Genomic DNA, 26,677 nt, shown 5'->3' with positions numbered 1-26,677 from the left:
AACATAACTGTCAAGCCATTTCTCCCCACATACTGTACGAGTGCAAGCAGTGTCTATAATAGCTGATCCTAAGGATTCAGTCAGAAAAATCTCAGAGTCAGACATGGGGGATTTAGTTGACAACGTGATGTTAACTTCCTCTACATTTTCATCTTCAGTTAATCTTACTTGTTCACTCTTCTTGTGGGGGCAGTCCTTAGCCCAGTGAAAAGGGCTTTGACACACCGCACATCTTGACCGCTTACCGAACTTATCCAGTGGGTTGGTACCTGGCAGCGGTTGCTTTTGTTGTCCACTTTGAAATGTCATGTACTGTTTGACTTTTCCTTGTCGTTGTTCTGTGAAGAAAGCTGCCTCTCGGTTTAGTTGTATTCCTTGTGATGAGACTGCCGTGTTCCTTCCAAAAATCCGCTTGAGTGCCGACTTCATTGATGAGAACGTCAGCTCCGTACACACTGTCAGTGCAAGTTGTCTGTTTTTCTCGTTGAGACAGGCTGTGTCCAACAGTTTAAAGGCTAACACAGCATCTGGGAGCGTCATGTTATACTTTTTCATCCGGTTGTATCGCTGTTCAAAGTCGATAATGTAGTCGGCCATTAAAACTGAACTGTCTTTCGTTATGCCATCAAAATGAGAATACGCTTCGTATGCTCTATCCTTTTCTTCTTTCAGAAATACACCGTCCAGTTTCGCTAATAATGTCGCCATACCGCCATCACTGTCCAATTGTTCCGCAGGTATCTCCATGGCGGTTTCTCTGGCTTGTCCTTCCAGTCCACGCAACCGCCAGTGTCTGCTTCTTCTTGTCGAGTTCAGTGACCCGCTTCCATATGTTGACTTCATTTTTCCAACACTCGTACGGCCTGGTCTCGTCAAACTTCGGCGGTACTTTGTAGTTTGCAGCCATCTTCTAACCATCCTCTGCTACCAATGTTAACTAATACTTGAATAAACACGACGTTTATTTCCTTTAGTCACTTTTATTGAATCACCATGTGGTCATAGCCACCAATATCCGTACAACCTCCCAGTTTACATACATTCACTCCCTCCCACAGCGCATGCGTCGTGCCCACATGGAGAAGAACCACTTTTCCTTTAGAGTGGCGCAAGGATGAGAACCGTAAATAACATAATAGAAGAGAATTCCAAGTTAACAGTATGAGTCCACGTAAGGAGGATGAGCCTTCGAGCGAGTAAGGAGGAAAATGCAATAATGTGCTGTGAGGATTTAGATAGGCCATGTGTGGGGGAGATGCCGAAGAGGACCACAAGGGGCTCTGGATTTATGGTTCAGCCTATAACTTCGCTAATTGTTTTGAATATTGCAGACCAGTATTCCAATAGTCTTGGACAGGTCAGAAACATATGAACATAGTCAGCAGGGGAGCCTTTGCACCTATTACACTCATCTGTTCTGTCGGGGTAGATTTTGGCCAGTCTAGCGTTAGTGAGATGGACTCTGTGCAAAATTTTGCATTGCAGCAGACCATGTCTTGCACATATGGAGGAAGTGTGTACGCGGTTTAATATTCGTTCCCAAAATTCATCAGATAGTGAGGTCCCGAGGTCCCGGTCCCAGGCAGCCCTTAAGGAGGTCAGTCGGTTCTGTGACAGAGTATGAACGCGGTTATAGACACTTGTTATGAGGCCTTTTCGTTTGGTGTTGAGAGATAGGAGTTGGTCCATCATTGTTTCTGGGGGGCGATTTGGAAAGTGAGGGTAGAGGGATTTCACAAAGTGTCTAATTTGAAAGAAGCGAAACAAATGTGCTTTCAGAAGGTCGAACTTGGCTGATAGGTCAGCAAAGGAGGGAAAAATATCTTCAATAAAGAGGTCCTTGATAAAACGGAGGCCTTTTCCAGACCAAGACCTAAAGGCCGTATCAGAGTAGGAAGGAGAGAATAAGTGATTGTGGTAGATTGGGGAGAGAATAGAGGGAGAGTGTAGGCCAAAGGTCTTCCTGAATTGGGTCCAAATCATCAATGTGTTTGTAACAACAGGGTTAGAGCTAATTCGCCTAGCGGTGGTGGGCAATTGAGAGCAGACTACTGACCAGAGCGAGGAGCGTGAGAAGGAAGTCTCAAGCCAGGCCCACTGCAGGTATTCATCTTGTGTGCTGGAGGGGGACCAGTAGTGGAGCTTACTGATGTTGCTAGCCCAGTAGTAGTATTGAAAATTAGGAAGCCCCACCCCGCCCTTAGATTTTGGAAGGCAAAGTGTTGATCGACTGATTCGCGCCCTTTTGTTTCCCCACAGGAAGGAGCTAACTAATTGGTCAAGCTTAGAGAAGAAAGATCTGCGTATCAGAATTGGGTCAGTACTGTCATTTTTATCAGGTTTGTGCGCCCCATTAGGGAGAGAGGAAGGGTGGACCATCTGGCGAGATCAGATTTGCACTGTTCATGCAATGGACTGAAATTTTTGAAAACAATTCAGAAAATGAATTTGTCACTCGTATGCCAAGGTAACTGAGGCCATCCGCAGCTTCTCTGAAAGGAAAGGAACCCTGAGAGAGCGTATCAGTGGTGGAGTTTATGAGAATATAATTACTCTTGTTATAATTGATTTTATAGCCAGAGTATTTTCCAAATTCCTCTAGTATGTTAAGGATCACTGGCACGCTGTGAACTGGGTTGGAGACGTATAGCAGCAGATCATCAGCATAAAAGGAGGTTTTATGTGTTGTGCCGTAACATGTTATACCTTCAAATCTGTCTTCACTACGGAGCCATATGGCCAGGGGCTCAGTGGCCAGTGCAAATAGTAGGGGTGATAGGGGGCAGCCCTGCCGGGTGCCTCTATGGAGAGGAAATAGGTCAGATTTCAGGCCATTGGTATTGATAGAAGCTGTGGGGCACTTATACAGGAGCTTAATCCAATCTATAAAACTAGAGCTAAATCCAAATTTACTAAGCGCAAAGAACAAGTATCTCCATTCGACACAGTCAAATGCTTTTTGCGCATCTAGGGACAGTACCATTTCAGGGCAGTCGGAGGGGGGTGAGAAGAGGATATTAAAAAGCCTTCTGGTGTTTGAGAAAGAGTTCCTGCCTGACATAAAGCCAGTCTGATCAGGATTGATCAGCTTTGGCATGTCTTTCTGCAAGCGATTAGCCAGGATTTTAGCGAGGACCTTGAAATCAACATTCAAAAGGGAAAATGGTCTATAGTTATCACACAAGAGCGGATTTTTATCTTTTTTAAGTAGCAAGGTGATTGAGGCTTCCGAGAGAGTAGGTGGAAGGTGACCTTTGGTATAGGCATCGTTGAATACCCTTGTGAGGATTGGGGCAAGATTAGTCAAGTATGCTTTATAAAATTCTACAGTATAGCCATCAGGCCCTGGTGATTTGTTGTTCTGTAGCGATTTTATCGCTTCTTGGACTTGGCTAGGTGTTATTGGCGCGCCTAAGCCGGGGGAGAGTGTTCCATCAACCTGTGGGTATGTTAGCAAGTCAAGGAGGTTAGGGCCTTCCCAGGCGAGTGAGTCGGTCTCAGATTTGTATAGGTTAGAGTAGTAATTAAGGAAACAATTATTAATTTCGGTGGGGTCAGTCGTGATGCTACCGGAGGGCTTTGTGATTTTAGGTATGAGCCTAGAAGCTGCGGCTGCCCGTGCTTGGTAAGCAAGCAGTTTACCCACCTTGTCTCCCTGTTCAAAGAATGTTTGTTTAGTATGTAGTAGTTGTTTCTCAATTTTGCCTGTTAGTAGTAAGTTGTATTGCGACTTAAGCTGTAATATTTTTTTATATAACCCAGCGGAAGGACTGAGGGAATACTGAGTGTCCAGTTCTAAGATCTCATCTGCTAATGATTTTAATTCAAGACGTTCTGTCTTCTTGCAGTTAGAGACAAAGGAGATAATTTGGCCATGTAGGTAAGCTTTAAATGCTTCCCAGAGGATCTCACTGTGAATGTCAGGCGTATTGTTAATTTCGAAGAAGAGCTGGATTTGCATAGAAAAAGAGTCTTTAAATTTTGGTTCTGATAGCAGGTGTGAATTAAATCTCCAGCATTTTGAGGGTGGCGTTCCATGGGGGAAATTTATGTTTAAGGAAGTAGGTGCATAGTCAGAGATTACGATGCTATGATATTCACATGAACGTGTGTTATGTATTAGTCTGTTATCAATTAGGAAGAAATCAATTCGTGTGTAGGTGTGGTGCACGTGAGAAAAGAATGAGAACGCTTTGTTAGCGGAAAATTTGGTCCTCCAAGGGTCTGATAAACCAAGCGCCTCTGTGTGAAATTTTAGAGCTGTGGACGACTTAAATAAGGTTAGTTGTTTAGTAGATGATCGATCAAGGGTTAAATCTTGGACTAGGTTGTGAGGTAGTTGGTGAGGTTGGGAATTTCTGAAAAGAATTTAGAAAAAAATTTGTCATCATCCCAATTCGGGGAATACACTGAGGCCAGGACCACAGGAGTGTTTTGTAGATTGCCAATTGCAATAACATATCGTCCGTTAGGATCTGAGATTACAGTGGAGACTACAGAACAGACCATTAACATCAATCCACGTAGGAACAACAAACTTCTGTAACATTCTAGATACAAATCAATTATCCTAATCCAATCACATCCATGTTCCCATGTTCACAATGTAAAGAAAATATCCCATCTTCCATTAGACGCAATTAGTGTAACAGTCAAATAAAGTAAGAAACACCTTGTTGGTGTGTTGAGGCATTGGTTTACCTGGCCATGGTGTAAACATAAAAAAAAAGAGTTGTTACTAATATTATCGTACCTCTGAAGACTTAAAGGAGTTTTAACAATCTTTGTAACAGGCAGGAGAAATAGGTAAAACTGAGGTTAGACAAATATCAGACAGTGAATTGCAGCAGCTGGGGTCATATCCCATTTACAGTATATTTAAAAGGCACTCATTAACATAGTGTAAGCATCGAAAATGATGAAAAATAAACAAACTTTCATGACCCATCAAGAAGAAAACGTGACATAAAATGAACATATTGCAAAAGTTCGTAACTTGAAACATCTCCTATTTAGGAGCAATTAGCAAGACGCTAACCTTGCAGCATAAACACTGGGCTGAGTGGTTGGTATGATGTTAGCCGCTGTGCGGGTCCCGTTGGTCCGTCGTTAGCATCGCTGCTAGCAGGCCTCAGCACTTAGCCTTCACAAGTCGCTCACACAGCTAAATTAACAGTCAGTGTCTTACTGCAGTGTCTTGTAAATCAACAGTGTCGCCAATAAAAAAACAGCAGCGTGGTAAATAGTCTGTTGCAAGGGCTAGTTGACGTTGTCGTGGGCCTGTATGTCCATGTTAGGTCTTGTTAGCAGCTAAGTACCTTTTAGCCTCCTCGACCGATGGTAGCGGCACTTTAACACCGCCATCCGTCGTGATGTACAGTCTCGATGGGTAGCGAAGAGTGGGCCTCAGCCCGCGCTTGTAAAGCAGTGACATGACTTCCCTGTAGGCCGCTCGTTGTTCTGCAACCTCCGGGGTGAAGTCCTCAAGGATGGCCACCAGCTTGCCCTCGTATCGTAGCTCAGACCTCTTTTTGCAAGCTTCACAGAGAACTTTTTCCTTGGTCTGGTAGTTGTGGAACCGGATGATGACCGGCCTGGGCCTCTCGCCAGGTTGGGGTTTGGGGGCCAAAGATCGGTGGGCCCGCTCTAGTTCAGGAGGTGACGGCAAGATTTGTTCACCCAGGAGTTGAGTCAGCAAGGTGGTGAAGAAGTTGGTTGGACGTGGACCTTCTGTAGACTCCGGGAGCCCCACAATGCGTAAGTTATTGCGGCGGCTTCGAGCTTCTAGGTCCGCAGTTTTAGCCTTTAGCTTTTCGATGCTAGTAGTTAGCTTTGCACATGTAGCTTCGAGGCTAAGCACGGATTCGCACGTAGAGTCCACATGGGATTCCAAGGATGAAATCCTTTTGCCGTGGTCGCTCACTGTGGCTTGCACTTGATCCATTTTAACTTCGAGGGATGAGAAGGTAGCCTTAAACTCTGTAACAAGGTCCGACTTGTACTTTTTAAGCAGCTCAGTTATGGCGGCCATGGTGACACCCATAGTAGTGGGGTTGTCAGCCGGTGTCAGGTCCTTTTTGTTCTGTTTGGTTTGCTTACTTGCCATTCCGCTTACACCGCGCCGCATCCAAAGTCTTCACCTAATGACACCACAAGGATATTCCTGGAAGATTATCGAGCTAGATAGATAATTTAAAAAGTGGTGGGAGCACGGGAGGGACGCGTCACTCCTCATCCGCCATAACTGGAAGTCGCAGGCTGGATTTAGACTCTCTCTCGATGGGATACAAAAAATAGCAGGTTTGTGCATTTAGTCCTTCTCAGGCAAGCACAGGGGTTTAGTGTTGCTGTAGCCCACAGGGCTTTATGTCTAAGTGAGGAGTAGAATGTTCACAGTTCACACAATCCAGTTGAAATCAATAACTATTTTAAAATGTTTGAAGATCCACTCAATATTTAAAGTGTATGTCATCCAAGGGAGACAATATAACTAAAGAAAAACTATGTCAACATAGACTCTCAAGTCAGTCTTTGGACGCTTTGCTTAACTAAAGATTGATGTCTTTCTCCCTGATTTTGTGTTTAGATGGGTGGATACAATTTTAGAGTTAAAAAAAAAACTCCCTGCGTTGCAGAACCAATAGTAAATCCGCAGGGCGGTCCTTCGGTGGCTCGCTGAACTCTTGTGCTCGTAAACATAGTCCAACTGCGTTAAAAGTTTTAAACAAAGTCGCTGTAAGTCCTTCATTTCCACAATCTTGTGGACTGAGCACATGTTTGACAGAACGGAGTTAAATCTTTCGGCATCCATTTTCAAGCTCTCTGTGTGTTTGTTTCCTTGTGGACGAGAAAAGGGGGAGCGCACATTTCCGGGAGGGCGTGTCCTTTTAAAAAATGCAAGAGGCGTTGCTTTGTTGTCGGCCATTTTCTCCGGTGTGTTAAACACACTTTAGAAAGGAGTGTCCCCAGACTATCAGAAGGTGGAGATCTCTTATTGTCTGGTGGCGAGACTAATGTCAACAGCACCCCACCCTATGATATTTTCTGTAGACACGTTAAAACACAGAGTAAAAAGGGGAAAATGAAACAGCAGAGATACTTTATCAACTCTGTGATACTGCCTTTAGCATCAAGCTAGCAAACAATGTTACTTCTTCATAATGGAGACAAACATAAAGTGAGAAAATATATATAAATATATAGTGGCGGGGCTTTTACTCACCACAACTGCAGAGGGTACCAGCTTCATTTTAAACAGACTACATTATAGATGGGCCGTTATTTATCATTCCCTCTGTATTTTTATACTTTTACTTTTTATCTGCTCCCGTTTGCCTTGATAAAGTTAATGCATTGTGCTGTCATTTCAAACGAAACACTTCCTGTATCTGTTTCAAATTAAAAGCCCATATATTTTTGGTTGTGAGAATCCCTTAATTTCCTAAAAAGGCTTTTATTGTGAAACATTTGCAGGAACTTGTGGAGGATTCAGTGACTTGCATGTTTGCTACGGTACTTCAAATGTAGCTCCTGCCATCTGCAGGCGCTATTTTTTTTTTTATTGTTATTACGGCAACATTTCAGCTGGCACATGAACAGACACAGTGAATAAAATAACAGTAAAAGTAATAAAAAATAGGACAAGAATAACCCGATGACATCACACACGTGGTGAAAGACGACCGGGTATGATTGGTGTGGTACATGATGGCCCACACCAGTCACCCCTGGTCTTAGGCCTAGTCCACACGAGCACGGGTATTTTTAAAACCGAACTTTTTTGGCCTCCAGTTTTTAAAAAATCTGCGTCCATACGAGCAGTGTAATAAAAATACCTCCATCCACATGACACCGCAAATTCCACTATCAAGCAATGTAATACACATGCCAAAGTAGTAGGTGACGATATAACTCCTAACTGTAAGGCCATTGTAGCCAATCAGAAGGCAGTAAAACGTCATTACCGGAAAAACAACAAGTGGTGTTGGTGTGTTGGGGTACTATTATGCAGCAGGAGAAATCTCCATAATAGCACACTCTTGCGCCTCTGTTGCTGGATGTGGTTGAGTAGCGTTAGTTGTATGATACAGCCACAAAGTGCTGATATGCTGCTAAATAGCAGCAGTATTTTGTTTAGGTCCATCCTCAAATCGTCTCTCGCACACACTGGATCAGGTAATAACACAGCTGTTTTCTGTTTACATTGCACACTGTGACGTCATACAATGGAGACGAGACAAAATAACTGCGGTTATCCTGTCCACACGACTGCTGACACCAGACTTTTCCAAAAAGTTCACCCTGGACTCCGGTTACAAATAACTCCGGTTACAGGGGCCCAAACCTGCGGTTACGTGTGGATGAAGGCCAAACCATGAGCAAAGAATCATGGTTTTATAAATACCTGCATTGGTGTGGACAGCCCCTTAATCTTAAAATAAAAACTTTAAGAAGGTATTTGGTATTGGTTTTGTCTTGTTTTGCATTGTATGGGGTGAAAATGTTTAATTTTACTTCAGTCTATCAGTGGAGCAATATACACCCATGTGGCTCAACTCACCCCTCATCGTAAGAGAGTTGCGCCAAAAGACGGCTTTTTTTGGGAAGTCATATATTGAAAATGGTTTAGTTTAGATCCAAAGTACTTATTTCCAGGTATGCACAACATCCTGAAATATATGTGCATACCTTAGTTGGAGTCATTACTATCATGCCCTCACTTAAAAGTCCGCCTCTTGTAAAAACTGGCTCAACTCACCCCGCTCCCCCCTGAAGAAGAACAAAAGAAACCAAATGAAAAAAAAAAAAGTTTTTGTACATGTAGGGAATAATCCCAACAGGCAAACAGTGGCTGATTTGAAGCACAAAAAGCAAACAAAGGAAACTAACAATATGAAAGGAAACAGCTGCAGGACGGGGACAAACATTGTGATGGGCAATATGGCACCCTTAATGCTGAATACACGGAACCAGTTCAACTCACATTGCCCACAGATTCGACACTGCCGGCCACTGTCTTCTTCTTTCTGGCTTTGTTGGGATTCCAGTGGCAAACCAGACTGTCATTCTGCACGCTGTAGTTCTTATGGCCAATCAACCAGTATGTGTTCATTTTGCCCTTACCCTGACAGGAAAAGGAAAGACACAGTGACACTTGAATGTGACTACCAACCCATCAGAAAGAACCTGTCAGGAAAAATCCAACTTAAAAGGTCTCTTCACCCAAATTACAAAAGCTACCTGGACCACTATGGGTAAGCTATCCAGATAGGTTTGGTTTTGTATGGCAAGGTTATGATGACATCAAGATGGCTGCCACGGAAGGCTGCTTCGGTGTTTTGGTGCGCATTGTTTTGCCTTGTTTTGTTTATAAACCATGTTTTTTGCGCCAGTTCCTGAATCTCTTTCACCAGAGAAGAGCTTATGAACATCAGGGGAACAACTCCAGTGGATTTTTTTCCCACTTTTCTTGAGCCTTCAGTGGATTTACTGGGCTTTTTGGCCAAAGGTGCCCTCACTTTTGCTTGTGCAGTGAAACGCTGGAGGAAGGGGAAACATGCCGGTGTGCTCGTGCGTCTCCGCCAATGCGGACACACCGCTGCCAGGTATATTTCTCTCCAAGGTGTGTTCGCTGGCCAACAAACTGGATGAACTTCAGCTACTGATGGTGAAAAACAGAGACTTCTCTGCATCTGCAGTTTTGTGCTTCACGAAGATGTGGCTGTGTGGATTGATACCGGACTCTGAGCTGCAGCTGGCAGGCTTCCAACTCTTAAGAGCTGATTGTGACACAGAACTTTCCAGCAAAACTAAAGGTGGAGGTATTTGTTTTTACACTAACAGTGGCGGTGTAATGACGTGACAGTGATCCAGCAGCACTGCTCTCCTGATCTGGAATCTTTTTTCATCAACTGCAAACCTTTTTATTCCCCCCGTTAGTTTGCTTCATTCATTCTGGTCGGTGTTTACATCCCTCCGCAGGCCAACGTGCAGGTGGCACAGCGCACGCTCGCCGACCAGATACTGTGAGAGTAGGTGTTTCTGTGATGATCTGGAGAATGCAAGGATGAGGCCAATCACGGAGTTCTTTCTTAATGCACGTTTGTTACGAGCTCGGATCAACATGTCCTTGGATATGAAACAACATGTAAAACCATGGTTTAACATAACTTTGAAATTTTACAGTCAAGTATGAGGTGAGGTTTAAGTCTTTTATTGAAAAGCTTATCCTATTTTTATCCAACTGATGAGCGTGGTTTATATAAATCTTGACAATTACATTAGAAACATAACTGGCCTCCTCAATGTAATAACAAACTTAAGGTTTAACTGCCTCAGTATTACACAGAAAATGAATTTCATGGCATGGCTGCGATCCCTTACCTTAACCTCAATCTCTCCTCTGAGCTGCAGCTCGTAGGCATTGTCTTTAATCAGAGCCAAGTAGGTTTCTGAGCTGGTGTGGATTTTCTGAGCTGAAACAAAGATGATAATACATACTGTAAAACACAACTGAGGTTGAGCACAAGTCAAGCAGAGCATGTATCTTAGCAGTATCACCATTTCAATTTAAAATCTTCATGGATTCATTTTTTCAAGTGGCGGGGGGTGGATGGGTCACACAACCACCGACTTTCACCCAGGAGGCCATAAAATTTCCCGTAAGATTGTAAAGCCAAACCCTCCTCTTTTTCCCTAAACCCAACCATTACTTTTGTTGGCTAAACGTAACCATGTGCGTTTGTTGTTGAAGGAAAAAAAAGTATTTTCCACAGTGTTGTACCAACATAGTGTGTTTATTTTGAAAGAGTAGATTTCCTGTGAAAATGGAAGTGTATTTTATTTTAACAGATAATGCATGTAACAGGCTGAAGTTGACACGGCATCCCAGAAGCCAACAACCAATGCACCAAGGGTACCTTGCACCTCGTATGTCGACATGGAAAGTCCATGACCAAATGTTTTTATGTGACGAGGTTGGAGTGAGAATGTGTTGCATTTCAAGTTAAAGCACATATGTGTATAAATGCATAATAAATGCACTGCTGTCTGCCACAGGATCTTTTTTGGATATTACCACTAGGAGATGCCCGCAAGACTTATAGTGTACCAAACAACTTTATTGTTAGACAAACCAACATGTTTAGGCATGTGGCCTTTGCAAAATTGTGGACTTCAGTCACATGACTTGGACTCAAGTCACAAATTCATTGACTTTAGACTCAACTTGACAAAATCAAAAAAGGCTTGCAACCCGACTTGGACTGGGTGCGATCACACCTGTGGTTTGGTTCATTTGGTCACACCAGAGGGGAAAAATGATACATTGTTGCATTTGATCATTTACAATTACAAATTATCTTCTGCTTGCTTCAGACAAAGGACTCGTCTCTGTACTTGTTTTATTAGATCTTAGTGTGGCATTTGACACTATTGACCATCAAATTCTGCTACAGAGACTGGAACATTTAATTGGCCTAAAAAGGTTCTGCAATAAGCTGGTTTAAATCTTATTTATCTGATAGTTTTCAGTTCGTTCATGTTAATGATGAATCATCTCTACATACTAAAGTTTGTTTTGGAGTTCCACGAGGTTCTGTGCTCGGACCAATCCGATTCACTCTATATATGCTTCCCTTAGGTAACATCATTAGAAATCACTCTGTAAATTTCCATTGTTATGCGGATGATACACAGTTGTATTTATCAATAAAGCCAGAAGAAACTGATCAATTAACTAAACTTAAAAAATGTCTTAAAGACATAAAAACCTGGATGGGCACCAATTTCCTGATGTTAAATTCAGACAGAGACTCTTTATCTGATGATATGGTTTCTCTGGATGGCATATCCAGTTTTACCACAAAGTATGACTTTCTTGACCTTAAAATTTTGTTTTAAATTCATTAACAACATATTTAGATTTCATGTCGCAACTCAAGCGGGAACAAAAGATAATATTGCTCTCCACATTCACTACCGGAAGGGGTGTGACTTCGGCACTCTATTAGCATAAATAGGTTACGTGGCCTTCATCAGGATCAATTATGACATCACGGACAGATTTCACGATCAGAGATTTATTATTGGATTAGCTGTTGAAATTCTGCTAAAATCACATATCTGCTATCATAAAATCCTGTGGTTGGTTCATTTTCTTTCACACCACAAATGAACCGCACCAGAGTCTGTCTGGAAGTGGACCAAGACCCACCTTTTTAAGCAGTGTTAGTTTGGATGTTTGGTCAACACCAGAGTTTGACTGACAGCTTTCACACCAGCCCAGATGAACCATAACTGACTTGAATTAGTTTTAACCGAACCAGAGGTTAGTTGTGAAAGCACTCTAACACCAGTGACTGGTGACTTCACTTGGACTTGAAAGTACTTGAGACCTTCCCCCCAGGCCCAAAGATTAAAAAGTATGCCACAGTGTGTAGGAATTTCTCCCATCTAACGTTGAAATCATATATTGCATTTAAACAGATAGCGCACTCTAGCGCTGCACTGTTTCAAACACGTATTGCAACAATGGTAGCCGCTGTGTACCAAAAAGCTATGATAACATTGATGAAACCATGTCATCTCCGATACTTAATGGAGTATTCATTCAGACTCCTACACAGACACACGTGATGCGAGTTCACAAACCCCCTCCTGGCTGTGTTTACAACGTAGGATTGTGTGTGTGTGTGTGGGGGGGGAGCGTCACTGTTAAGAGAGAAACTCAACTTTATGCATATAAGCAGCGCGGCCGCCGAAGCAGCAGCGAGCAGCAACCAATTGCAGACCGTGAATATTCTCAAGGCAGGACAGTGAAAGAAAGAGATCTTCTGCAGCGCAGCTTGAAAGCCCCGCCCCTTGGCAGCCTTCTGCAAGCCCTGCCAGAGCTGCCAGGCAGCGCAATGCCAGCGACCTGATCGACCGCTGGCGCTCATGAAGCTTTTGGTGTGAGCACTGTTAGCCGCGCTGGCCGCTAGCAACAGTGACAAATGGCTCAACCTCACACATTTCATCCCTCTCCTCGCATCACTGCGGCTAACAGCGGGGCTGGCCTGTGATTGCATTACCTTTCTCCTTCAGCAGCTTTTTCTTCCCGGGGAGAGGCTACCCCGATGTTGACCCCACTTTTTTTTAATTTGCTGGTCACGTTGCCTTTTTGATTCCCTTTTGCGCTTTCTTGGCAAAAGGATTCCATCTCCCGTGATGCTGCATATACATGATCCTGCATATTATGCTCAAAGAGTGGGACTTTGTTGTGCTGCAGTAATGCAGGCTTTCAAATTTGCCGGGGTAGTAGCGAAGCGCCTCTTGCTCCTCTCCTTCGGCTTTTCAGTCACGCAGCGTTTTTGTTGGGGCTGTATGTCCCTTGCTGGCGGATGTATTCTCAAGATGACGAAACGTTATGGAACCCCCCAGACGACTTACCCGCACAATGAACAAACAAATCCGAAATTCTCCTTTTACGAGAATAAGTCAGATTATTGGTGGAGGTAATAATAAACCAATAATGACATATTTATGAATGCAGACATCAATTTTTGCTAACTAACAACTGAAAATGTTACACAATGTCCCTTTAACTCATACCTAGCAAATTGACACTACATTCCCCAAATCCACTTAATTTGAACCACTGCAGCATCCATTCAAGTTGTAGGAAAGAACCATGAAGAACTAATGGTACATTATTAAGCGGCAATTAGAAAACAATTATACCAAAGATAATTTTATACATGTATAAAAACAATGTGGTGATACGTCTTGAGACGTCTCAGGTCTTGAGACAAAGACTTCAGACATATTTGTGATTTGCAAAACAATAACCTGGTCCCACCTCTCGGCCTTTGTCAAGGTCAATACCACAGTCTGAGAGTTTAAAGTAGGCTGACCAAATGTCCTCTTTTGCCCGGACATGTCCACTTTTCACGTCCCGCCCGGGGCGTCCGGGGCGTCCGGGGCGTCTGGGGGTCTTTTATAAACTGATGATAATGTTTTCCGTGTGTTTGTGTGTATGTGTGTTAGAGTGCGGCACAGGCATTACATTTCTGTCCGAACCGAACCGAGCCTGACATTATTTAATGACCAAAGCACTGAGTTTGTGTCACACAGTGGTTACAGGCTATTTAACAGGCCAGGCGTGCACCGTGGGTGCTCAGCTGCGGAGAGGGAGACCTCCGTGTTTGAGATGGGAGCGGGAGGCGGGAGGTCCGATGCTTCTAGCGAGAGGAGAGGGAGAAATAAGATAAAATACGAAAAACCTGTCTCCCTCTTTTATTTTATTTTCAGCGTTTAATCAAGGCGGAGGCGGGCGGCTGGAGGTCCGAGACTTCCAGGGAGGGGAGAGACAGAAACAAACAGCCAATGTGTGTCTGTGTGTGTTATGTTCAGGTGTTGTCACGTAAATAACAGCGTCCAAGCAATAAACAGGACAGACAATAGGATTTTATTTATTTTTACACTACATTTTCACTGAAAGCTGACCAAATCCGACCCGAGCCCGAATACAATTTATAGCTACATTTTTGACCAACCCCGGCCAACCCGTCGGGCTCAGATCGCCACACTCTAGTGTGTGTAGCCTATGTGTCCCCTATAGGGGCCTATCTAAATTTCTGTCTTTGAGAGATATTATTTTGTAATATAACTGAATTTTCTATCCATACATATAAATTTTAAATATATTAAAATTATAAAGCATCTTTGAGTAAACTGCGAGTATCATTTAAGTAGGCTATGTCGTGGCCGGCCAAGTGTCCTCTTTTTTGGAAATCAAAATATGGTCACCCTAGTTTAAAGCCCTACAAATACAAGCTTAAATGTCTACACTGCACAAAAAAACTGAAGGGAACTCTTAAAGGGATGGTGCACCCAAAAACGAAAATTCAGCTATTATCTACTCACCCATATGCCAATTCCAAACAACTTTTTATATCGGGACTTCAGGACACTTATGGACTTATGCAGTATGGAGATATTTTGTGGTTTCAATTATGTGTTTTTTGGACGTTTTAATCTGGGGCGCCCAGCCTGCATTAGGTGGACTTGTGCTGCTACCCACTCTCCCCTTAAATCTCTGCAAGGGATGTGAGGACTCTAAAACTTCACCTGAGCCTCCTTCGGCGTATGGGTGAGTAGATAATGGCTGAATTTTAATTTTTGGGTGCACTATCCCTTTAATGGTCACACTATAACACCAAGTCAGTTAAACTTCAATCTGTCAATTTAGAAAGCACAAGTAATTGTAAATCAATTTCACCCGCGTTGATGCAAATGAAACCAAAAGGGAATGGTTTTGCATATGATGGCCACAGACAGTTGCTCTCTCCTTAACCTTCCCAGTCTCAAGAGCATGGAGGAGATACCAGGAAACTGGCCATTACATGAGGAGAGCTGGACAGTGCTGTAGAAGGGCATCAACCCAGCAGCAGGACTGGTATCTGCTCCTTTGTGCGAGGAGGAACAGAAGGAGCACTGCCAGAGCCCTACAAAATGGCCTCCAGCAGGCTACTGGTGTGCATGTTTCTGACCAAATTATCAGAAACAGACTCCATGAGGGTGGCATGAGGGCCTGAGGTCCTCTAGTGGGACCTGTGCTCACAGCCCAGCACTGTGCAGCTCGACTGACATTCTCCAGAGAACACCGGAACTGGCAGGTCCACCATTAGCATCCCATTCTCTTCACAGATGAGAGCAGGTTCACACTGAGCATGTGACAGGCGTGAAAGAGTCTGACGACACTGTGGTAAACGTCATGCTGTCTGTAACATCATCCAGCATGACCGGTTTGGCGGTGGGTCAGTGATGGTCTAGGGAGGCATATCGTTGGAGGGTCGCACAGACCTCCATGCGATACCCAACAGTACTCTGACTGCTGCTAGGTTCTGTGATGAAATCCTTAGAGTGATTTTCAGACCTTACGCTGGTGCAATGGGCCCTGGGTTCTTCCTGGTGCAGGACAATGCCCTCTCGTTCCCCTGACCTAAATCCAATTGAGAACCTATCAGACGTTATGTATCGGTGCATCCAACGCCACTAAGTACAACCACAGACCATCCAGGAGCTCACTGATACCCTGATCCAGGTCTAGGAGGAGATGCCCCAGAACACCATCTGCCGACTCATCAGTAGCATGCCCAAATGTTATCAGGAGTACAAACAGGCATGTGGGGGGCAAACCCACTACTGAGTCACATTATGGGTTGCTGTGATAAAATTCAAACAAGTTAGATCAGCCTCAATTTTTTACTTTGATTTGCAGTGTAATTTTGAATCCAGACCTCAGTGGGTTGATGATTTTGGTTTCCATCATTTTATTCTCAACGAATTGTACGATTTACATCAGTTAAGATTTTCAACTTGAATAATTCGTTCAAGATCTGATATGGGATTTAAGTGTTCCCTTAATTTTTTGAGCAGTATAGTTTCTGCTGTAATAGTGTTTGTGTGAAGTGTGAGGCAATACATGCACACAGATGAGTGTGTTTGTGTATTGTGTGTCGAGGTACACATACGCAGGCTGGTCGACTCCATTCTAGACGCGGTGTTGACAGTGTCTCCAAACAGACAGTATCTTGGCATCTTGTAGCCCACTATTCCCGCCACACATGGACCTGTAAAACAAGGAGAAAAAGAGCTGGGCTTTTCTCTGCTGCAAGAAGCTCCAACCATCCCACAATGGTACAGGGTTGGAGAAAAGGAACTGCACATTAACTGTTGTTACTTTGAAAGCCTTACTAGTAGAAGGCTACATTTGGATAAATGGTTGAAGAATAGAATAGAAGAGGAAGATATAAAGAAAGGGGACATGTTGAAATTAACGGGAGAAACTGAAGAGCTGGAAGCCAAGAAATGAAGCTGGGCCCATTAAGTTTGTTCTTGGGTTTTAATTTTTGAGTGAAGACATTACCTGAGTTAACTGTTGATGACCTGCTGAATTAAAAGTGACTCTTACTTTGAACCTTTTATTTTTGCCTGTTTTTTCAGTTGTGTTGCACTGCCCCACCCCAGTCTGCCCTAATGACCTCTCATGACATTACACAGTACCGACCTGACCTGCTGCATCTTCTCTCACCTGTGTGGATGCCGGCTCGAAGCTGCAGCCTCTGACTGGGCATGTGAGGAATGGAGACCTGTCTAACAGCTGCTACCAGATCCAGCGCCATCTTGGCGATCTCATCAGCATGTCTATCTCCATTCCTCTCAGGCAGACCGCTCACCACCATGTATGCATCCCCAATTGTCTCCACCTAGTTTGATAGTTAAAAATTTTGCTCAAGCAAAATTTAAGACTGTAACCAACCACTGTCAATTAAATCATCCTGGGGAGATACATGGAGCAATCAGGGGGTGACTCCAATGGCAAATATGATGTTTTTCTGTCAGCTGTCATGAAGCAAAGAACAAACACATCACAGGCATGTACTTCTTAAGTAAGTAAAGCAGCAAAGGAGACATACTTTATAGCTTCTATATGAACATTCAGTAGATTAAATACAAAAATGATAGATATATATATAGATATATAATAAGATATATTAGATTGTGGAAAAGAAGTCAGCAGTCAGCCAATCAAAGCAACTACCATTCAAAAAAATGAGTTGAATTAAATTGCATCACAAGTAATATGGCAGTACATATGCTGTAATATGGAAAACACCAAGTTCATTATTTTGGAGGAAGTACTCCTAGAAAATCGGGTTTCACTTTTTAAAAACACCTGTTATTGTGTGAAAAAAAAAAAGGCAGACATTCATTTTATAGTCAGTGGAAAATGTAATATTTTAAGATAGTTTCAGCATTAAAATGTGGCTGCTATGATAAACCCATGTGGCTGTTAGTTACTTAAACTATTGTCTTTGTGTTGTGTCACCACATTTCTCAACAATAAGTTTAAATTATTTCTGTTTTAATTCAAACAGGATATCTTCCAAAATGTTAAAGAAAAGAAGTGTTGATTGTTAAAGTAAAACTTTGGAGTCAAAGGCAGTGTGTGTGTGTGTGTGTGTGTGTGTGTGGACATTTCATTGTTACTTTGTAGACATCGTAGGAATCAATGCGTGTGTCAAAGCACATGTAGAGGTTGTTGAGCATCTCCACCACTTGCAGAGGAGTACAGGATGCAGAGATAGACGTGAAGCCCACAATGTCTGAGAAAAAAATGGTCACCTGAAAAACAATGGAGAGAGGTAATGCCATGTGCAAAAGCCTCCATAACTCATCCACTATTCTGTAAATCAACAGTACTGTCCCTAGACCCTCCAGTCTGCATACTAAAGTGTCCTAGTATTGAAGATACTAAACCCTTAATTGTTCCTAAAAGCTGTGCCATCAGTAGATTAGATCCTGGTGAGCAGATTGCTACTCTCTCTGCCATCACTGTATGAATGGGTGAATGTGGCATATAATGTAAAACCCTTTGAGTGGTTGGACAACTAGGAAGGCACTATATAAATGCAAGTCTGTTTACCAAAAGTATTGTTGTACTGAGCAAACATACAGTTTATTACAGTCCACCTGGCCACAGGCAGGGGTCAAACCCAGGAAGGCAGTACAAACAGGCAAATAAATCCAAAAGGGCAAGCAAGAAATAAAATTAAAAAAATCACACAGAGGTGTGAAACAGGCAAGTAACAGGTTTCCAGACCGTGACATCAACACAAACTGAACATTATTACCTTCATAGAGGAAGGATTTTTTCAAGGACTGTTGTATTAGATTGCATTAGTTTTAGTGAGGTGGACCTAATCAACTGGACACTGAGTGTACTGTAAGCAAACCCCAAGAGTTCTGCTTGAGCATCTGATACTAGTACTGAGAATGAGAGTGCCATGACCAATGTAACTAAAGTTGTATCTCTGATGTCCTGGGGCTATGAGATATTTTAAGTGTTTAAGCGCTTGAAATATTTATATTTTTTTAATTTATTTTTTTATATGAAAATACAGCACCTCCACCACAGAAAAGCTACATACAACTTTGCAAATAATCAGAGCTTCACGTGTGACTGTAGTGTACCCAAGAGAAGCACTGTCTGTCCACATCTGTCTTTTCATTCAAGGACAGTAAGGAACAATACAGAACAAGCTCCCTGATATTTTGAAAATGTGTAGATTTCCATAGCTGTTCCAGTGATGTCTAAAAATGGATTTTGAGAAACCAGTCCTGACTGCATTAATTTAACACAGACACAGAGCAATTATTAAACACATTGACTTCCATATGTCCTTTGTATATAACTGTATATAATGGACAATAGCAGACACCCTCTCCACAGCCTCCTGGAGTGACGGAGGAGCAGCTGCAGTAGTCGGCTGATTTCACTGCGTTGCAGAACAGAGCGTTTCAGGAGATCCACAACTGGCTGGACTGTGGAATGGACAGTTTCATTCTAATTTAATTTCTATTTATGTACTTATCTTAACTTATCTTATTTTATGTCTATCTTAATACCACTGTATTGCTGTTGATGAGGGGAAGTGTGGTTGTTGTTCTTTGTCATTTATGAGCTCCTGGATAGCTGAATTTCCCTTCAGAGAAGGTTTCTATTCTATTCTATTCTATTCTATTCTATTCTATTCTATTCTATTCTATTCTATTCTTCTGTCTGTCTTTACGATACTTCACTAAAAGTTCTAATTTAACAATGTAAAAATACTTCATTATATGTACAAGTCCTGCATTCTAAATCATAAGTAAGAGTATGCAAGTATCAGGGCGTTGATGGCTTAGTGGCTAGAGCAGGCGCCCTATGTACAAGGCTGTTGCCGCAGCGGCCCTGGTTCAACTCCAGCCTGTGGCCCTTTGCTGCATGTCATACATACATTTGCTACACCAGACAAGCAGCATCAGGGAGGTTTTTGCCCAACCACATCCTTCAGGTCTCAGCAAGTAATGTTTTACTTTTCAGGATAATTACAAAAAGAGGAATTGGTGGGTCTTACATTTTCTTTCCAGAATACTCAATACTCAAATCAGTTTAAAAATGAGCCCATGGACCTATTCAGTAATAGCCCCCCCCACCCTGCCTCACACCCCATGCAGAGTGCTTTTGGTGCAGCTGCTTCAAACCTCTTCAATAAGCCAGATGCAATTTCACCCGCATAACTTGTTTTATCTGCTGATGAATATGGAACAGGGCAATTATAGGTAATTACGCCAACAATAGCAACAAAGGCCGCAAACACACATTCATTCATCGTGTTTGCAGATCTTGCAGAGGTAGCCTCCTCACAGCAGTGCCCCACAATCCTTGCAAGTTGCAACATTAGGAGCTCTAAATTCATTCGGTTAAATGCTAGTGAATGTGGAGGCACACGGAGGGGAAAGGTTATTTCCTTGAGTCTTCAACAGTGCTGTCTGTTTCTACCTGATTTTATTGCGCCTTTTTGCGGGATAAAGATAAGTTTCCGTGAGGGACATCAAAATTAAAACAAACTTAGATTATCAACAGCTTTTGCCCTGTGATTTCCATCTCTTTGTTATTCATAGAAAAAAATATTGCAGAAAGAGGGAACAGGGAGAAAAAGTTGTTTTCCAAGTCACAAGTAAGTTTCAAGTCTTGGTTCTGGAATCCTGAGTCAAGTACCAAGTCAAAGCTAACATTTTTCAAATCAAGAGCAACAGGTCCAAGTCAGGTCCCCAAGTCATTTCCCAAGTCCAGACCAACTAGTCCTAAGTCTTGTTTCATTCTCATGGAATCAGACAGATGATAAACAGCACACCACATATCATTTTAGTGGACAAGAGCAGGACGGTAAAATAACGTGAGGCCAGCAGAGAATACCAGCAGTGATTACGACAGATGGTATTACCATCCAGTGCTAAAATATTTTAACTTTTTGCCCTCCTCTGTGATGGAATTTACAACAGGTTGTTACCTTCACACAAAAAGAAAACATAGCTAATCTGGATAATTACTGGACATTATATTTATATAGAATAATAGACACAAAAAAATATTTAATATACATTTTATTCCAATCTTTGTAAATAGTTCGACATCAGCAGAGCAACTTAGTAGGCTTGTTTGAGGTGAACTGCACCTCGCCTGGAAAGTGGATGAGATCAGGCTACTGCAGCAGGAGGCAATGTCAAAAAGCTGTGGTCAAGTCACACAGTTTCCCAAAAGTTTCCTGAAGCCTTCAGTCCGTACAAGACGTAATAGTCAATAAATAAACAATAACCTGTGAAGAAAATAAAGCCCACACAAAAAAGCTTTTTAAGTCTTGTGTGTGATTTATCCTGGCTTTATATGAGTAGAGGAAATCTCCGCTAGTCGCTATGCTAATTTATACAGTGTCAAATGTCATAGGCACGTACTAATAATGTTAGCATGTTGTATTTATTTGGAAAACATGTTTAGTATAAGACAGCTGTTTTGTCTGTGAACCTTGTGAGTTGTAATGGAGCTGAATTCTGTAACCTTAGCTTTGTTAAATGTTGCTGTTGTCCCTGGTTTCATATCATTAGGGGAAATCTCTGCTAGTCGCTAGGCTAATTTATGCAATGTAAAATGCCATAGGCTTGTGCTAATAACATTAGCATGTTGTATTTGTAGGGAAAATGTGTCCAGATAAAGACAAGTGCTTTGTCTGTGAATCCTGCAAGTTAAAATGAAGCCAATTTACATACTTGTGTTTGAAATTGTTGGTATTAAGCCATGTTTAATGTGTGTTTTGGGTGTGTTTTGAATTAAGTAAACTTTACAGCACTTCACAGAAACACCACTGCCGAACAGTGTTTTAAGGTGTAACTGCAGGATGACACAGACATACCACTGCACCATTATTTTTGCTGATACATCCCAAACTTAAGCAAGCATTGCTGCCCCAAGCTCTCATTATTTTTTCACACTACTGTGGAAATTACCAAACTACATCTCTCAAGCTTAGCTGTCCCTATGGGAAAACAGTCCCAGAAGATCAATGGAGCCTGACAGTGGGAAGCTGACAAATCAGTGAACTAGTTTTGCTTCATTTTGAACAGCTATTAACACTAGAAATTAAAGATGTACAATTAAACATAATTTTTCAACTTTACAGTTTGTCATCTCAAATTTATTTTGAAAATAGTTTTGGTGAATAGTTAAGGAAAAGTTAAACATTTTTAAAATAGCTGCCCTGTTTGCCAAGGCAAAGACCAATGACAGGCTAGCAAGTAGCTAACTGGTCCATTCAGGTGTAAAAAGGGTTTGAGCACTATCAACCATCTATTATTTTATATCCCCAGTGAATGCAGAAATTAATATACTCTGCAATTGTACCAACCTTTTCATAGCTCTCTGCCTCGACGTGTTTATGCTGGCGGAGCTGCTTGGCGACAGATTTGGGCAGCATTTGGTGCAGCAGATCCTCTGCCAGCTGCCTCTGGCGCTTCAGGTCCTCTGTCTTCTCCTTCAAGTTCTGGGCGTAGTTCTGTATCCACTCAGTCATCTGCTTGAATGAGAACATCACCACTGGGTAGATGAGGCACGCCATGGCCAGCAGGCAGACCCTCATACTGAGGCCGGAAGACATGGATCGAGATGCCAACCTGAGAGCTGGCACCGCACGATCAAACAAGCACTGCTGAGTGTTTGTCAGAGCCCTAATTCCAGCGTGAGACCCAGACAGATGCCCAGTCCCTGCTCCAGAGGTTTGCCACAGACGTGTGTCAAAAATAGAGGAATGTTTTACATGCTGGCTTGAGTTTAACCTAAGCTCTATGTTCTGTAACCAGCAGTCATTCAATCGCTCTGTCATAACCCGCGCAAAGCCGAGGTAGTTTAGTGCATAAGTCCACTTGTACTGGAAGTCAGTGCGAGTTGCCAGGTGGGGTAAATCCATCAACTGGTGGTTGAGCTCTATGAATTTTATCAGAAGTCTTGCAGACAGTACATCTCTCCAGTTAGAATTCTGCTTGGCTTTGTCTAAAGTATCTTCTACTGTACCCCAAATGTCAAGAAGTCTTCCAATGGCCAGGGAGTAAGCAAAAGTATCATGTTCACTTGTGCCATTTGTATCCAATGAAGCATTTAGATATCCTTGAATGCTCCACCTTATCTCGTGGCAAAATCCAGCCAACCCAACGCTACAAGTGAGCCCGTGGCTGTTGTTGTAACCTGCCATTTCACCACAGAGATGACCAAGCACAGGAGACACGACATCTGAAAACCTTTCCTCCAATGTCTCATTGCCCATGTCTTTGGTAAATAAACGCCTCATCTTTTGAAGCTTACTGACGAGTTGTAGGATAGCTATTGTCCTGCATGAAGTAAGCTCCTCGTACGCGGCCTCTGTAGTGTGCAGCAGGTCAAAGTTGGAGCTGAGGTCAATGGACACAGAGCCCAGCAGGGCCAGGAAAGAAAGGACACAGGCTGTCAGAATCCGACGAACAGTCCGACTACTGCCAGACAGGGAAAATATGGAAGACCTGGAAAAACAGGAATACAACTGGTGAATCACTACACGAGGCTTAAAGGGACAGTTCATCCCAAAATCAAAACACATATTTTCACTCTTAAAGGGGATTTATGGTTGTGCGTAGACCCTACGCATGTAGCCTACACATCCGCTTATGCCGTGAGCATTTTTACTTGTGTGTCTGTGTCACTCTGCAGTTACACCTCCAAAACACAAAACAAGTTTAATTGGTTCAAAACACACCCAAAACATGGCTTAATAGAGATAATTTCAAACACAAGTACACAAATCGGCTTCACTACAACTCGCAGCATTCACAGACAAACACTTGTGTTAATCTGGACACATTTTCCCCACAGATACATCATGCTAACGTTATTAGCACAAGCCTATGGCATTTTACATTGTATTGATTAGCCTAGCGATGAGCGGAGATTTCCTCTTCTCAAATGAAGCCAGGATGAATCCCTAAGTATAAATCCCTGAAGGATAAATCACACACAAGTGATGCTATTTTAATGGAGGCTTTACTGTCTTCACAATTTATTGTTTCTTATCTGTGAACTAAAAGTTAATACAAGCTCCGTTTCCCCTGAGGGAAATGGTGTCAGTATACAGCGACAGACTAGAGGTTTGCGTCACCGCAACGCGTAGTTACAATTCTGGGGAGGTGCACGTCAGGCTACGGCATAGGCTACAGCGTTGATTATGACATAGGCTCTACGTCGCGTGGCTCTACGTCGATGTGGAGCTTACGCCGTAGCTACGGCATCGATTCAACACAGAACTATAAAATACGTGTTACCTGTAGGCCTAGTGTTAATTAACAGTCTAGATTGTTTGGTGTGAGTTGCAGTGTTGGAGATATGGGCTGTACAGATGTCTGCCTTCTCTCCAGTATAATGGAACTAGATGGCACTTAGCTTGTGGTGCTCAAAGTGCTAAAAACATACATTGTACTGATGAGAAGGCAGATATCTCTACAGCAAACTGCTGAATGAGTTGGGCAAATTTGTTTTGTTGTTGGTTTTTACAAAAAAATAAAAACAAAAACAAAAACAAAAACATGATTTATTCCCCGTATGCCAACATCTGAGTACTTTGTTCAAAGCAAACTGACACTTTAAAGGAACAGTTTGTAAGATTTAGTGGGATTAAGTGGCATCTTGCAGTGAGGATTGCAGATTGCAACCAGTTAAAACTTCTCCCAATTAAAATTCCTTCAGTGGTCATTGTTCAGGGGGTTTATACCAGAAGCCGAATTATTCGCAGAGGTCTCTTCTCCAAAACAAATAGACCTGGTTTCACATTAAAACACAATGTGTTTTTTCCACCATGCCCTCTCGTCATAGATGGGCTGCTAACTATGGTGGCCACTGCAAAATATGAATGGTCATATCTAGAGTGTTTGGAGAAGCATGGCGGTGCAACATTGTGATCTCCATAGATGAGGACATGCTCTCTATGTAGATATAAATGACTCATTCTAAAGTAATGAGAACCCAATTATCCTTATTTTCATGTGATTATGCACTAAAGAAAACATACTTATTACATTATATTCCATTTCTGTCAATATATCTCCCTAAATCCTACATAATGGACCTTTGAGGCTAGCAGTATAGTACAGAAAATGTATACCTACGTGTTGTCAGAAGTGTCGACTTGAGAAACTGATACAAGAATTGCAGTTATTTATCATTACGTGTTTAAATGAGAATACATCATTTTTTCAATAAATTCGCACGGATCAGAATTTAAAATTACATAAGTGAAATAGGTGTTATACTTACATAACCCTTTGACACAAAATGAATGTTTTGTTTCAGCCTCTCAAATATAACTTGATTTGCCACTCTGGGAACCTGTGATTGTCTTCTCCTACACCTTTCATACTTACATGTGACTTCACTATTTAAAAAAATATCTATGTAATAATTGCTAATAACTATTAGTTACTGCCACGAATGATACATTTGGAAGAAAAACACTTTGTCATTTACAGTTTCAGTTTAATCTTAAAAACATGACATTATAGCAGCATACTGTATATATGCATAGCCTGTACTGTTCTTTTAAAGACATATAATTATAAAAGGCATTTGCCTCTCCTTGAATGTGACATCAAGTAGTGTGTACAGAAGGACCTGATTCTGACATGAGCAGAGTGTCTATGTGAACCACCATCATTATTTAGACAAATTAAAGCTCAACCAGCAGCTGAAACAGATTGGGTTTATTCCAGCCAACTTTGTGGGAGAGTTTTTGTGAGTCTCACCTGCACAGCTGACAGTCGCTGTCCGCATCCTGCTGCGCCCCCGGAGCGACCCTCCTCTTTCTTATGAACCTTCTTTTGAGGGAAGCGGAGGACAGTGTCCCAGATTTGAAACGCTCTTTTTTCATCAAGTCCAGTGATGACATGAGACTCGTGCTGCAGTTAGTTTACTACCTCAAACGGTGGCCTCACAGCACACTGTCATTGCAGAGGGAGGACCGCACTGAACAGCTGGCCTGTTATTGGATGTCAGTAGAAGTAACAAGCTCGCAGCAGTGTCTTCTCAACTTCCGGTTACATTTTTCAGAATAAATGTTTTAATAATACGAACTTAAAATGATGTATTTATTTGGTTAAAGGGACAGTATGCATCGATCAGCATTGCTATAAACGGGCTATGAAATCGGACAAATTGTTGCCCGAAAACATATGGATAACTAACTTTATCTAATCTTTGAACACAGGGGTCGTTTTGTCAACATTTTTTCAGACATTTATATAGCTATTCTTATTGTGTACAGTTTAATTCAATTTAACGACTTAGTGAATTGTTGACACTGTATCAGAGGAGTGTTGATTCGTCTTTAAAATACATTAAAATACATAGTGTTTTAGACGTATACTGAAAAAAGTTATTTCTTTTAATATAAAATGTGAATAGCCTATATAGACTACATAAAATTGATTATGGTAGGCTATAATAAAATTTTAATATGGGTTAAATCAGAAATAAATATTGTTTACATTTGACAACTATACCGCAGGTAGATCGTAACAGTTCAACGATAACTTTTACAATTCTAATAGCATTTGTCCAAATGAGCAGTATTTAACAGTTTATGTCATGGTCCAAATTTACATTTGGGTGCTAAGTTAAACTGCGTCCATCGTCTGGACTTATGTATCTCCCACACAGCAGATTGGCAGTGCCCTATTAAAGCTCCTCCCAGTGGATACTACGTATCTGGGGCCTCATTTATAAAAGAGTGCTTAGGATTCA

General features: G+C 42.1%; 1 protein-coding gene across 1 annotated transcript in view; it reads right to left on the bottom strand.

The window, feature by feature from the left end:
- The window catches only part of LOC144464179 (uncharacterized), a 55,993-nt gene extending 30,170 nt beyond the window's left edge, over positions 1–25,823 (bottom strand). The window contains exons 1-7 of the mRNA XM_078170343.1: positions 25,681–25,823; positions 22,269–23,412; positions 18,034–18,168; positions 17,075–17,249; positions 16,515–16,613; positions 10,384–10,475; positions 8,984–9,124 (exon numbers count right to left, since the gene is read on the bottom strand). Of these exons, the coding sequence (XP_078026469.1) occupies positions 8,984–9,124; positions 10,384–10,475; positions 16,515–16,613; positions 17,075–17,249; positions 18,034–18,168; positions 22,269–23,412; positions 25,681–25,823 (1,929 nt within the window). The remainder of the gene's footprint in view (positions 1–8,983; positions 9,125–10,383; positions 10,476–16,514; positions 16,614–17,074; positions 17,250–18,033; positions 18,169–22,268; positions 23,413–25,680) is intronic.
- Positions 25,824–26,677: the final 854 nt, after the last annotated feature.

Source organism: Epinephelus lanceolatus, chromosome 8 (assembly GCF_041903045.1).
Source record: "Epinephelus lanceolatus isolate andai-2023 chromosome 8, ASM4190304v1, whole genome shotgun sequence".
Lineage (NCBI taxonomy): Eukaryota > Metazoa > Chordata > Actinopteri > Perciformes > Serranidae > Epinephelus > Epinephelus lanceolatus.
Note: the sequence above shows the minus strand (reverse complement) of the source record. Positions and strands in the feature narration are given on the sequence as shown.